General features: G+C 37.8%; 1 protein-coding gene across 2 annotated transcripts in view; it reads right to left on the reverse strand.

Annotated features, from left to right (window-relative positions):
• The window catches only part of pcdh15b (protocadherin-related 15b), a 239,673-nt gene that overhangs the window by 2,562 nt on the left and 222,352 nt on the right, over positions 1-14,759 (reverse strand). Inside the window, exons 26-32 of one of the 2 annotated variants that reach the window (XM_067368857.1) lie at positions 13,675-13,802; positions 8,205-8,420; positions 5,835-5,923; positions 4,055-4,231; positions 2,479-2,697; positions 1,644-1,652; positions 556-666 (exon numbers count right to left, since the gene is read on the reverse strand). In XM_067368857.1, coding sequence (XP_067224958.1) covers positions 556-666; positions 1,644-1,652; positions 2,479-2,697; positions 4,055-4,231; positions 5,835-5,923; positions 8,205-8,420; positions 13,675-13,802 — 949 coding nt within the window. Of the gene's footprint in view, positions 1-555; positions 667-1,643; positions 1,653-2,474; positions 2,698-4,054; positions 4,232-5,834; positions 5,924-8,204; positions 8,421-13,674; positions 13,803-14,759 lie in introns of those variants that run through there. The other variant, XM_067368859.1, reaches the window with a different exon arrangement.

Consider the following 14,759-nt stretch of genomic DNA (forward strand, 5'->3'; position numbering starts at 1 on the left):
GGTTTAGATGATAATCAGTTTCTGATAAAAGTGGATCTTTGATATTCCAAAAAAATGTTCCCTTAATATCCTATGAAATGTTGACTACAAACACATCAAACAAGACTGGAAGCTTTTTTTTTTTTTTTTTTTAAAAAAACCTTTTGAGCTTTGGACCATACCCTGGGGATAACAAAGGAGTATGGTGATCACCTCAACCTGGGACACCATGAATAGAAGCCCTAGCCCTAGCTTTGCTCAGCCATAAAATTAGTTTGTTAAATCATAAGTTTATTAACACAAATACTGCAGCCAGGGAATCTTAACAACCAAACTAACATTTCTGTTTACTCAAATTGAAGTTCTTGTTCTAATCATACAACTCTATATTTTGTTAGATTTATAATTTATACAAGATTCTTTCTTGTTTAAAAATGGCACTGTGGTTAGAAAAATAGACTTAATTTATTTTAATTTAAATAGACTTGTGCAATTTTACTTTACATATTAATATTCTACATCAGTCAGTGTTTGGAGACATTGACAAGTATAAAGTTCTGAAGGTATAAAACTTACATGGTGCTGTCGCCGAGCTCTTCATACAGATTGTTGGTGGCAGCACCTCCGGATTTGCCGGTGGGAAGCGCCATTTGGATCCTGGCTGTTTTTGCACATTCTGCCTGCCGTCTTTAGATAATAAAGTCAGCAAGTTGAGCAAAATAAAAGCATTTGCTTATATAATGAAAGATTGATAAATTATGCATGGATTCACAGATCAGAAATCTCATTCAGGATCTGATAACTTGGGGAACAAAAGCTATTCTTTACATAAGTTGTGTTCCATGCTCTCCTGTCCTGGCCCTGGGAAATCAACAAGCCTTTAACTTTCACTGGACATTTAGCTATTCTGGAGTTCCTCAGATAAAATAAATTAGACCAGTGGTTCTCAGCATGTATAGAATAGAATAAAAAACAAACAAAAATAATAAAACATAACTAAGCATATAATGTATAGTTAGAAATGCACAAAAAAGACATTTCAATTTTTAAAAGGAGAGGAAATGTCTCTCTCTATCTCTCTGTCTTTGTTTTTTTTGTTTTTTTTTTTATGGCAAAAGTTGTCAAATCAAATGGTATTTTGGCTAAAATTTATCTAAGCTAGTCATATTTTGGCAAATGCCATCATGGACAGGCAGCATAATGTGCCCTCATTCTTGGAAAACTAATAAAGCTACACAAAATAGATGAAAAAAAAAAGAGACTACTAGAGTCCCAGACTACATTAAAATGGGTAGCAATGAAGATAAACATCATTTGTGCCAACATTGTATTTTGTGCAGTGAATTATGGATTGTCGAGAGCATAAACATTAAAATTCAAGAGACATTCATAAACCAAACTCAAACTATAAAAACGTGTATAAGGTTTTTATGTTAATACATTTCACTGTTGTTGATTTCCCTTGTCGTATCATTGACTTTTGTACGACAAGCTATTTAGGTAGTGTTCGGTTGCTATTTGGGTTTTGCCATTTTATATTCAATGTAAAGTCTTAAATCAATATCATTTGAGAACCACTGAATTGGTAATGCTTGAGAGAGGGAAATGGTTAGGATGTATAACCAACATATCATTACACATGCATGTCTCTGTACAATACTTACTCTTTGAATCTGAAGTTGGTGCATTGTGAAAAGAAGAAAAAAGAGATATTAGACAATGACAATATATCAACATGAACTTATCGCACTGCAAAAAATATATGATGGATTTCAGCCACAACATTTATAAATCTGCTCTTTGTTTCCCACAAGTATGAATTATCTTCATCTCAAGCTAAACCCTCAATGATTCCAGAACGATTCTCATATCTTTAGCTCAGACCCTGTCATTTCATTCCTGAATTCTCATCGTCAGGTCTGCCATATGGCACAGGCTCAGCTGGCACCACATGTAAAACTCAGCCCTTAACCACAGGCAGTTTCACATATTTACCTTTCATGGTCTTAATTAATCTTCTTTCGCACAGAATAAACACAAGACCAGGCAGTTCTCAAAGGTGTTACCATTGTGAAAAAGAGAGAATGTGTGCACGTATAAATGTTCCACTGAAATCCCAGTGGAATGAAGCTGCATTCTTAAAGGAATAGTTCAATCAAAAATTACAAATTTTGTCATTATTTACTCACACTCATGTTGTTCCAAACATCTATGAGTTACTTTCTTCTCTTGAACACTAAAGATATTTTAAACAATGTTGATAACAAGACAGTTGATGGCACCCATTGAATTCCATGGTATTTTTTTTTCCTACTATGGAAGTCACTGGTTACCAACATTCTTTAAAATATCTTCTTTTGTTTTCAACAGAAGAAACAAACTCATACAGATTTGGAACCACTTGAGGGTGAGTAACTGATGACAATTTAAGTGATGACATTTAAATTTTGGGGTGAACTATCCCTTTCAGGTGTACTGGACTATAGTTGTGACACTCACTGTCGGTAGGTGATGATGACGATAAGAATGGCTGGGATACAGCACATGATGATGATGACGGCCAGGGCCAGCAGGGCTCCTTCGGTGTATCCAACAGACTGAACCGCCTTCTTCACGCTCTCCACCACATCCGGTGTGCGGATCTCCAGAATGCGTCCTCCGCGACCTAGGTAGGGCTGAAACTCCTTATTGATGTCCAATAACTTCCCATCTAAAAACCTGCAGAAAACCACATGAACATTCGCATATGCTATTCAATTAGTTCTGCAGTGCAAGGAACATAAATCTGGCAATAGAAGTCTCACTTGCTTTTCAACCAATCATTGAATAACTGAGCAAATGTAATAATTTATAAGGCAAACTTTTATAATAACGTTCTAAAATGTGTCCCATTTTTTAAATGTAAATCTTAAACTTACATTGGCTACTATGAAAACACAATTTATAAATATCATTCACATTGCAGACAGCTGAACAAAACAAAAGAAGTTGACAAAAGAAGGAATGTTTTCTATATTTGAACTGAAGCGCATTCGACAGCCTACAATTCACGATTTGCCCGTATGAGCGTTAGAAACAGTGCTGTCTGAGCAGGCTAATTACTGTGACAAGACAGACAATCTGGCTAAGCATTTAACCACAAGTCTAATTTTTATGAAAAATGAGAAAATGTCTAAACAAACACAAACATACACTCCATCTGCTTTATCGTGCTGCTTGGATAAAAACATAAATAGACATCGTTATTATGAAAAACAGCCTAACTAATGACTAGGCGAGGGTGGTCTCTTAAAGGGATAGTTCACCCAAAAATGTTTACTCACCCTCAAGCCATCCTAGGAGTATATGACTATATTCTTTCAGACAAACACATACTTTACAAATAAAGTACAAATACTGTACTTTAAACATTTTTATTTATTGGTTTAAAGAGTAGAAAAATAGGCATTACTGATTAAATTATTTATATCATTGTAGCATTGGATGAGTGACCACCAGACTCTCTTTTTTGTCTTTTTTGTTTTTTCAACAACGGGGATGCCATTCCCCATCAAATCGAGCCCTGGATATCAGTGCAGACTGGTCCAAAATTAGCCAAGAGAGCCACAAACAGCCAAAATGCATCATTTTGTAGTTGGTACTTGATGCACCAACAATACTGTTGTGGCATTTTTGAGATGCTTAGTGCTCTGCATTTTCACATTACTCTATCTAAATAAAAAAGCAGTCCTGTCCATTGATTGTACAGCCACACAGAAACATCTATCATAGTACACTCTTAAAAATCAAGGTTCCAAAAGGGGTTTTCCACAGCAATGCCATAGAAGAACCATTTTTGGTTGCCTAAAAAACCTTTCAGCAAAAATTACTTAAAATAACTTTTTATTAGTATGCAGAGCATTTAAAAAATCTAAGGAAACTTTTTCCACTATAAAGAAACTTTTGCAGAATGGAATGATACCATGGATGTTAAAGGTTTAAGAGTGTATGAAGGGTAGATATATCTCAAACTGTTAGGCACACAGGTTTGAGGTAAAAGTCAGAACAGCACAGCAGAAAAGGAGTTTGCACGTACTTGAAGAGCTCCTGTCTTGAGAGAGCTCTGTTGGTCAGAGGGTCGATTGCATAAACCATCAGGTCAGATTTGGAGTAGTCCTCCTGTTCATAACCCTCGCCAAAACGCCGGGGCCCGATTGACTCCACAACTACTTTAGCTCCTGGGATCTGGTCCTGGACGTAGCGCTCTAAAATCCTGAATTAAGAGACAGACAGAAAATGAGAGATCTACAACAGAACTTCCTGACATACCGAAGACGATCTATTTACCATTCTTTGACAGTCTATTCATTTCTCAAAGGAATGCTCTACACAAACAGCCCTGTAAAGAATTCCCTTTTCACACAGGACGTGTTTTTGTGTTACAAAACAAAACAACCAAAAGATGTTCAACTGGCACATGTGTATAGACCACCAACAAAAAAATACTGCATATGGACTTCAAAAACATTGGTCTGAAAATGAGAACAAATATAAAGTTATTACATACCAAAAGTAACAATTCATGTCAGAACACTGCATAAAACGTATAGTGAAAAGAATTATTTGTGTGCCAACTGAGAGCCTCTAAGCCATTAATTGGTGGGCATATATCAGAGAAAATAAACTGACAATCGACTTCCACACGATTGCAAACATGCACAACAAACACTAATTGTAGTAATTGGAGAAATGAAAGAGGACACAAGAGCAACAGTTACACTGTCTGAATATAACACATGTGCTGCAAACTGCTATATTATCCATGTTTGTCATGCTACACTGAATTGGAGCTGTTTTGAACGCAGAGATGCATGGAGGACAAATACAAAGCAAGGGCTAAAATGAGCTTGTAAGACAGTGTTGCTTCAAAGCTGGCGTCCTTGTCTCCCAGTAGGCGCTTTTATTACCCCTCAGCTCACATCTCAGAGCAGCCAGCCCTCCTCAGCCAATTACCTGCAGTGCCTCAGATATTCGTCTTCACAGCTGCTGAGGTGAAATAAGAACATGGGACAAAAAACAACAGAGGCTGGAATGATGACTCTACTTGGAAAAAAAGTTACAAGGAGCAGGTTTGCTGAGGAAACTGACTGACAAGTGATGATGGGGAGGTTTGGGCTGTGAGTTCTTTCAACTGAGACAGAAAGTGTGTGTATAATATAAAGATGGGTTTGTATCATATTAGCACTTTCCTGTCTATGTGAAAATGATGACTCTCATCTTTTTGTCATTCCAAAACCAAAAGAATTCCCTTCTTCTGTCAGAGAAGATATTCTGAAAAACGTTCCTGCTGCTCTTTTCCATATGATGGACATAAATGGAGATAGGTGCTGTTGACCACCAATAATGTCATAAAAACATCCTAAAAGTACGATAAAAGTGGTTTCTATGACTTATGCTCTATATTTTAAGTCTTTTAGGTTCCATTTATGTTTATTTTTCATTACAAATGTAGTCATTTAGGTTTGTGACAACATAAACTAAGTAAATGATAATAAATGACATCATAACTTTTAGGTGAACTATATCTTTTAGCCTTTTAATCAGTGATAAGTGCTATCCCATGGCTAACTGAGGAAGGTGGGGTTTCTGGCTATTCTGCTCTTGACGCAGATGTTAAACAGTGTGGGTCCTGCTTTTTTCTGAGAGGAGTTGACAGAATCAAGCAGCCCACTGATTTATTCCCAACATAAACATCTGCACCCACATGAGTCAAGTACTCATGCATACATTAGAGCTTCAAGCACTCTCTGGCTGCTTGGAATGGTATATTGGGGAGTATGTCTGACTGAAGAGTGTGTTTGTATAGAACGAGTTACCCAATCAGCTGATCCTTGTTCTGTTCAACTACAGTGGGCGGCACGTTGGATACAACCACCTGCATGTCCAGCTGGTTAACCACTGACACCTGGGAGATAGGACAAAAACAATCTCTAGTTATAAAAGGGAAAATTATGGTGTAGCGTGAAGGTTCTGAACTGTGTAACATTTCAAATATATGCCATTCCTGTGGTTGATGAAACTAGGAGACAGAAATCAGTTAAATTAAACCAGGAACTTTAATAAGTCAGGACAATTTTTGGCCAGACTGTCATACAAAGAAATGATGAACACTTAAAGGGGTAGTTGATCATGATTTCACTTTTTTAACTTTAGTTAGTGTGTAATGTTGCTGTTTGAGCATAAACAACATCTGCAAAGTCACAATGCTCAAAGTTAAAAACATACAAAAACGACATGTTTTTGCTTACACCCAAATAGGGGCAAATTTGACAAACTATAATAAATGATCTGTGGGGCATTTTGAGCTGAAGCTTCACAGACACATTCTGGGGACACCAGAGACTTATATTAGCCTACATCTTGTAAATGGGGCATTATAGGTCCCCGTTAAAAAAACAAGAGAGAACAAATGATTGTTCAAACTGATTAAATTCTAGCCAATATATGCTTTTTCCTGTTAGCTTTCTGTTGTTCTATGCAATTTTTTGCATAGTAAAATTAAACCTGTAGTTTCAAGCTTGTAGTTTGACAATTTTGGCAAATTATTTTGTCAGATAAATACCTTAACCAAGTTTAGTGTTTTGCTTATCCTTCAATGTTTAAAATATTTTATATATATTTCCCTCATATTTTGAATTTGTAGAGACTTTTAATTAAAGTCTGTTAGATCTGAGAAAAGCTTGGTTTAATATTTTGAATGCAATGAAATTCAGACATTAAATGTAACAACATGTGTGTCACCAAAAATACAGTAATAATGGTGAAGGATCTCCCTCAAAAGTACTAGAATCATGGAATAGTTAAGGACTGGTAACCTGTAAATTCTTTGCGATTCTCTTCCATTTTAGTCTGTATCAAGCTCTATATTGTACATGGAGCGGTCTAGCTCACATCATCTAAATACCCTTATCGCTACATATTTATTTACCTCACAGACTAAGCACAGGTTCAAGATACTGAGTGCTACTGAGAGATTGATTTATGGGTTTAAATACTGCTAGAGCCCCTCAGCCCACACACACAAAAAAAAATAAAAAATCGATGCCTCTACGGCATCAGCTTTGGACGTTCTTCAAGAAGGCTTACAGGGACTGTATTTTTCTAATCAAAATCAGCTAACGGAGTTGCCACTGCCGTAAAATCAGATGATGGATTGCATCTCAGGACAGATTACTGCTTTAAACTTTAATCAATCTGTTCAAACTGGCTCGGGATATTGGATGTAAAGGCAAAGTGTATAATTTCTATCCTTCTTGCAACAGCAGAATTGCACCTCATCCGCAATTGCCCTTAATGATTTTGGTTCCTTTATGATTCCATTTAACTCTTTCCCTGCCACTGATGAGATTCTTCTTAATTTATGAAAACGATTCCCTGCAATTGATGAGTTTTTCCGGCTTTCCATATTTTCACTGTTATATGGAATATACAGCATCTCCGGATCCAAAAACAAGCAAAGTATATGATCTGCATAAACCAGAAGGAGCGGATCGAAGATTGTTTAAGCACATTTAAGCTTTGAAGGTGTATATGGACTCGACCTACTCCATCTAATGTTTTGCTAATCATTTGCTTGAATCTGATGCAAACAAGGTCTTTGACAAAAACTTTTCTCAGCTTTTTGTTCGAAATGTTGTTTTTTTATGAAACATTCAATTGTGGATAAAACATGAGTGAATGAAGCTAGAAATTTTATTTTTTACTTTTTTTTTATTAAAAGCAGAGGCTTTGTTCCTTCTTTTGATATACTGAATGTTTACATGTTCATACAACAAAATATTCTGGGGGCCATGGAAGTTTTGTGAATATCATCAAAAATGCTGGTACTAGTTGGCAACTTTTTACAAAAATGCTGTTAGGGACAAAAACAATTACATTTTAGGCAACATATTATTACTTAATCCAAGTACCATTTATTAAAACAAAATGCTGCCCTGGATGTGTATGTTTAACAACACAATGTCATATGAACAACCAGAGAGTAATTAAACCAATACGAATGAAAGTGAAGACACATATTGAAAGTTCCATTCAATGAGTCAGATGTTACATTTAAGAATTAGCAGGACTTGTAATCAATCCATCTTTTTGAATGATTCATTAAAAAGAACTGGCTCGTTCATTCTTAAATCTGACTTTTGAAAGGAAAATGACAGAAACTTCATGCTTCCCGATCACATACGTACCACCACTTGAGCGCTGCTGCTGAGTCCCTTCCCGTAGTCGTCTGTAGCAACCACATCAAATTTAAAGTAGGAGCGCCGCATGTTCCTGTACATGATGGCTGTCTTAATTACGCCTGTGAAGGGCTCAATAACAAAGCCGTCTTTGCCGTCAGTAGTAGGGGGGATAATCAGCCTATACAGCATGGCACTGAAATTCCCTGTGTCCTTATCCAGAGCCTGTCAGAAACAATAGAGCAGACATGTCAGAGAGGAATAGCCATGAGCTACTTATCACCTACAACACAGAGCTGCTCAACCTCTGCCATCACCCGCCATTCCACCGTCGGCCCATAGGAGGAGCTCCAAGCTCCGATTTACCAGCACCAACCTCACATTGGCTCATCTCAGATGAACATTATAGCACTCCACTGCGGTGACAATGATTTATAATGGCTTTTTACAAGAGGGGGAAACGGGCGGCATCATGGGCAGCAGGGTGCCCCGGACCAGGCAGAGTCATTAACACAAATGAGGCTTTTTCCAATATGCCTGGGAGACCCGTTTCAATAAATACAGTAAGTGTGTATTAAAGTCCCTTGCAAACAAAAGGTCTGTCTTTTAATTGGTCATTCAGTGAGGCTAAGTGTGAGAAAACCTTTGATCGCCGTTGTGGGGTAGATCTTGAGCCGAAACAGTTTGAAATTGAATTTGTAGTTCCACAAAAGTCTCTTTTTCTTTTCTTTCATTGCGTTTCAACCTCATATTACACCGAGTAACATCAGCAAGGAAATGTTTTCTCACAAGGTCAATAGATTGCTTAAACTAATTATGAGATCAGGAGAGAACAATGAATGCAGGGAGAATCGGAAAAGGCGCTTCCACAACGCGAAGTAAAAGCATTTCAATCACCGACATCCCTGTCCTTAGGGTTGGCAGAGCAAAGAACGGTTTCAATTTTCTCATCTTTTTCACCTCAAAACTATTTAAAGACGAATCTCGAAGTAGATTAAAGTAGTCTAATGTACGAGCCCCTGAGCTGTTTGAACAAATATCCGTAGTAAGTGATTCCTGTGACACCTGAGAAATGGGCAAAAAGCATGACTGTGTAAGTCAAAGCATGGCTTTTTGCCCGCTGAACTTCACATCTCAGATGTTTCCACAAGTAAACAGAGGACACCGATGATGATAATCTGTATTCGCAGTGAATGTGACCCTATAAAACCCTGGACTTCTGCTGCGTGGCTTAACTCAGTCTGGGGTCTTGGCTAATAAGGTCTCCTTGAACGAACGCAGGACGCTGGTCACCTGATAGCATCACTGCTGCTGTTCGTGTAGTCTGCACATGAACTTAAGGCAGGGTGATGCCATATGAGGTGAAACCCAGTGTGGGTGTCAGCATGTGGCCTGCATGTCAGATTAGAGTAATGCTGATGTAATTAAATGGACGACTTTACAGGTTGTATTTCTGAGGCCAGAAATTTAAATGCCTGTTGAATATATTGCAATTTTGATATCACAGTACTAACTAATATGGTATTAGAACTAATTAAATAAACAGTGGTGTTTTCTGGGTATTTAACATCACTATTAAGTAAGTAAACAGTCAGAAATTGGATTGTGGTAATTAATTGTGAAATTAAATTATACTTAAATATTTAAATTATTGGCAAAGGGGAAGCAGAAATAATTAAAATTAATAATAAAGTCATACATTAGTATAATGTAAGTATTGGGTGACGATATTATTGTTTAATGGTGGTGACAAACTACAGTGTCACCACCATTAAGCTTCCGACAACTTTATTTAAAGCATTTTTCCCTGAAAGTTTGCGACAGAATAGTTTGCAAGAGCATAATTATAAGCAACCAGGCTGTGAAAGCAGATGAGTTTACCTGTTTGGCGTGATGGTGTTTAATGTCCATGTAGTTCCATTTATTCACTTATTAGCAACCACCTTTTTCAAGTTATAAAGCTTTAGATAAATCAACAGGGGGGTATTACTGATGTATTTTATGTGGTAGAATAAAGCCTGAAAATATCCTGAACTTGTGTTAATCACAGACGTTATTTCAGGCATTTAACCAAAAACCCTAGTCTGGCTATCACCAGACCAAGCTCAATTTAAAATTGAACATTGGTCTGGAGAGTTTGCTATGTATTTCCTACTGCACAAGAGGCATGATCAACGAGCATTAGTCACGCAATTGGATAGTCCTTCAACCAATCAGATCAACGATCCGGGTGACGTACTTTGCAGAGCGATGCGAAAACTCCAGACAGGTTTACCGTGCGTCTCAATCAGGTCCCTAGTTCAGTAGTCAGGGCACTGATCAGGGAATCAGCCACATTCACTTTCATGATATACTGATTCACGACCTAGGGAACTAGGGAGTGGATTGAGACGCGGGGTTAGTTTGTATTGGTTTGTAGCATTGATCCGTGTTGCAGAAGCAGCAATGGCATCGAGCGATTTTTGCAGGTTGTGCAAAAAAACATGAAAGTGAGTGGTATTTACACCCACTCGAGCAATTCGTTTGCTAACTAAAGAAGTCATTCAGCATCATCAAGAGTTTAAAAGGCGACTCTGATACTGTTCTGGTTCAGTGTAAATGAATGCGGAATATAGCCGCCCTAAACTACGTCATTGTCATGACAACCAAAAAGAATTCCAGTCAGCTCAGGCGGCGCAAGATTCAAGAAGCAGGGAGACGAAACATATAGAGCAAATAAAAAAAAAATATTGTCTACCATCAAGGGGCATTGAAGTAAAAGAGTCCTGTACTCACATCCTGAAGCAAACCACCAAAATAACAGCAGATAATCGTTGTGTGTCATTAATCGCCGTTTGTAATCTTCCTATGAAGAGACTGTCGGATCTACGCTCTGCTACATTTCTCTCAGATAAGGTAAATGCTTAACACAATCGGCGTCACTGTGATTGTGCATTGTTATTTTGGAGTGACGGTCGTGTGAGAGACGGGTAGATCAGATAGAGTTTGAAAGCTGCTTGCCGTCGCTTCTCTATCGCCATCGTGTGATACCCGCCAATAGGGAGCAAGGGGGATAAGCCAGTCTGTGATTGGTTCCCGCAAAAGTGTAACAGTGCAGCAGAAATGAATGCACGGGTTTCCAGACCGAGTTGCAGAGCGAAATCAAATCGCCGGCAGATCAGGCTGGGTTTACCCAGACTACAAAAAACCCATCAACAACAAAAAAAAAAAAAAAAAAAAAAACATTGACTTGGGAATGTAACTCATTACCGGGTTTTGGCCTACAAAAATATATGCCATATATACTCGCTTTAAAGGAGAAACTTTTCCTCTGCCATGAAACGATTTGACCTGATGAAGAAATTTTTTTGCAAACATCTGCTATAGTGTCATGCTGCATCAGTGATAATGAAATCTGTGTATTATAAATCACATTTGCAAAAAATTGTTAAATCAAGCTTGGAGAAGCTAGTTTATTTACTTGTATAGGGTAAATTTCAAGCTCATGGTTGACCTGTAGAATAAAGGCTTGAAAAAACAGATATGAGTGAGAAATCCATTTGGAGAGTAAAGAACTTGCAGAGAGAGAAAAGAAAAGGATACTACTGAGAAAAATAGAGGCTGGAAAAGGACAAAATCTGTGCTCTAAGAGAAAGCCTGGTTGGGTTATGAGGATCTTTGATTCATTTTCTTTCTCAGAGAATGCGGTGCCCTTGTCCACGCTATTGACAGTTGTGTTGAGATCTGTATCAGCGAGCCTCCGCAGCCGTGGCATTTTATAAGCTGTCTCAAGATGGTCCAATCTTTCAGACCCCAGCTGGTCAGACTTAAGCTCCTCAGCTGAGACCAGCAATCTGACCAACCAGAGAACAACACCTCACATAGACAAAGAATCACCGGCACAGAGGAAAACTAGTGTGATACACTCCAGCAAAAAATAGCATTTCAAGCTTTTTCGACAATGAATTCCCATGGCTTTTCCATAACTAACCAGACGCAATGCAATGAGATTACAACGACAAGCAATTGGTCTGACCACACCAGACATCACCAAATCAATCAAAAAAAATAAAAAATACAAATCCAATCAAAAGAGCATGTGGGCGGAGCTCTGTCTGTAAATGCATAAGTACATAATCAAACTTATGAATATTACACCATTTTAGCATTTTAGTATCCCTTTTCGCTTGTTGCGTATCACCATTGTGGCTGGTTAGGACACTGTGGCTGTTCTTCAGCGATCTTGCGTCCTTGTGTTCTTGCTCTATGTCATCATCAACCATCAAAGTTCATTCCAATACTCAAGAACGCAAGAACACGGGACGCATGAAAGTACCCGGATGTGTTCTTGATATCGAGGATGCATCGAATGCAAACTTGAGGGAATCGAACCGTTAAAAATCCCAGAAGACGCTGCGGCGGTCGACGTACGGAAGCCTGTAAGCTTTAAAGTTCTCGTGAGATTCCAGCTACAAACTCGCAAATACGGGGTGGCTCGTGAAAGTAAACCATTTGTTTTGCTTAATTTTAATAAAATGATAACCTGAATAAAGCCTGCAGTATTTCTATTGCCAGATAAAAAAATAAACTTAACATTGACAAAGCATAACAGCTAAAGGCTACTCATTTTCATAAATACACGCGGTGAAATAAAAATATATAAAATTATATGAAAACAATGTCTATATTAATATGAAAGAATTTTTTAACAGGTTATGACATTTTTTTGTGATGTTATGTTGTATTTATTGTGCATTAGCCACTTATAATATGCTGGGACGGTCAGTTGAGCAACAAGATCGCAGCACATCTCAATTCTCAAATGATGCGTTCTGTGTCCTCGCGTCCTTCCGAGATCGTTCTTTCAAGGTCGCCTGGCAAGACCGGACTCCACGAGAATGCAAGTCCGTTCTCTGCGTTCTTGGAATTGAGAAACAGCCTGTGTTACAGTAATTTAAGAATCATTCCAATTCAGATCAGTTCACTAATGAATCATTCAGGTGAATCTGAGAACCATTTCAACTAATTCACTGAAAATAACTGACTCAAAAGTATGATTTGCTCACAAATCTCCACACAAGAGCAATATCAAACCACTAAAACTTTTGAAAAATGTATATTCACCACAGAAATGTCCATGACTTTTAAGATTTGATTAATATCCATGACTTTTCCAGGCCAGGAAAGCACAATTTTAAAACTCCCTGATATTTCCAGGTCTTCCATGACCATGAAAATGGGTGATTTCCTCCTGTTGAAGAACTGAATAATTATTCATTGCTGTGCAGCTTTGTTCTCTGAAATGCTTCCATTGGTGCTGGTCTGACATCTTATTATGCATGCGTAGCAGCCAGCCAATCAGATTACAATTTTAGATTTAGCCAGATTTTGCTGTTCTGATTCTTCAGTTAGTGAACAATTGTTGGCTCATCCGTGGAAGTGCTGCCTGCGTGAGGCCTCATGGATATGGTTACAATCCTGCAGGGGACAGACACTTTACCTGGACCTGTAAAACAGAGGTGAAGGTCTTGGCATCCTCTGCAACCCCACCGAGATAAAAGGGCTTAGTGAACTCCGGAGGATGGTCGTTCTCATCTTGCACATCAATGAAGACCTTTGCTGTGTTGCCTAAGAGAAAAAGAAAGAATACATCAGAAAATACAAATGAACATTAAAATAAAGTGAATAAGTATAAGACATACAGAACATCAGAGAACGTGTTATAGCAAGGTGCTTTCCATGAACCAGAGCCCGAACCTCTTTCGTTTGCTTATAGCCTTCAGAAAATGTTGACTCTCTACCTCTGGTAATCCAACTAAATATTATGTATTCTTTGTACATTTTTATACAAATAGTCAAAATTTGCAAGCCTGCACCTAAAATATGAAGAGTTTAAAACCCTGATATCTGCAAATGCAGCCTAAATTAAGCTGTCAGTATGACAAAACAAACAAACAAACAAAAAAAAAAAAATGGTGCATCTCTGTTCAGGGTTGCCAAATGTCAGAACAATGTCCAACCCCAAACTGATTCAAAACCCACCCAAAAGGAATAAAATCTAGCCCTTTCCCCCATTCCCCCGCATCCAATCACAGTTGAGCTGTGGGATTCCCATAGAAAGCCTTAAAATAAACATTTTGATTTTATTTATTCTGTTTTATGTCATCTTATTTGGATGATTTTAGCTATACTTGTTTTTATAGTATGAATATATTTATTTAATCTGTATTGTATTCCTCTTCAGTTGATTTAAATTGAAATTTTCAGCACTTGTCATGCTAAATTGTTTAAAATGTGAGCTATAAATATGAATGACACTCAAAATGTTAAATGCTGATAAAGCCACCCATACAATGCTTGGCAGTTTTTGCCTTAAAACATGTATCGTCCTCTTCCCCAATTAACTTTTTTGATAAACTTTTTTGTTTTTTTCACAGCCACAATACATTGTAAAAGTAGCCCAAAAAAACACAACCCGTGGCTCTGTCATATTTCCCGCGACTGCATTTTCATTCATGGAAAATGCCTGAAAGCAATTACAATCAAATTCAGGAAATCATCAAAACCCAGCTCATCACCCTCAGT

The sequence above is a fragment of the Chanodichthys erythropterus genome, chromosome 19, assembly GCF_024489055.1.
Source record: "Chanodichthys erythropterus isolate Z2021 chromosome 19, ASM2448905v1, whole genome shotgun sequence".
Taxonomy (NCBI): domain Eukaryota; kingdom Metazoa; phylum Chordata; class Actinopteri; order Cypriniformes; family Xenocyprididae; genus Chanodichthys; species Chanodichthys erythropterus.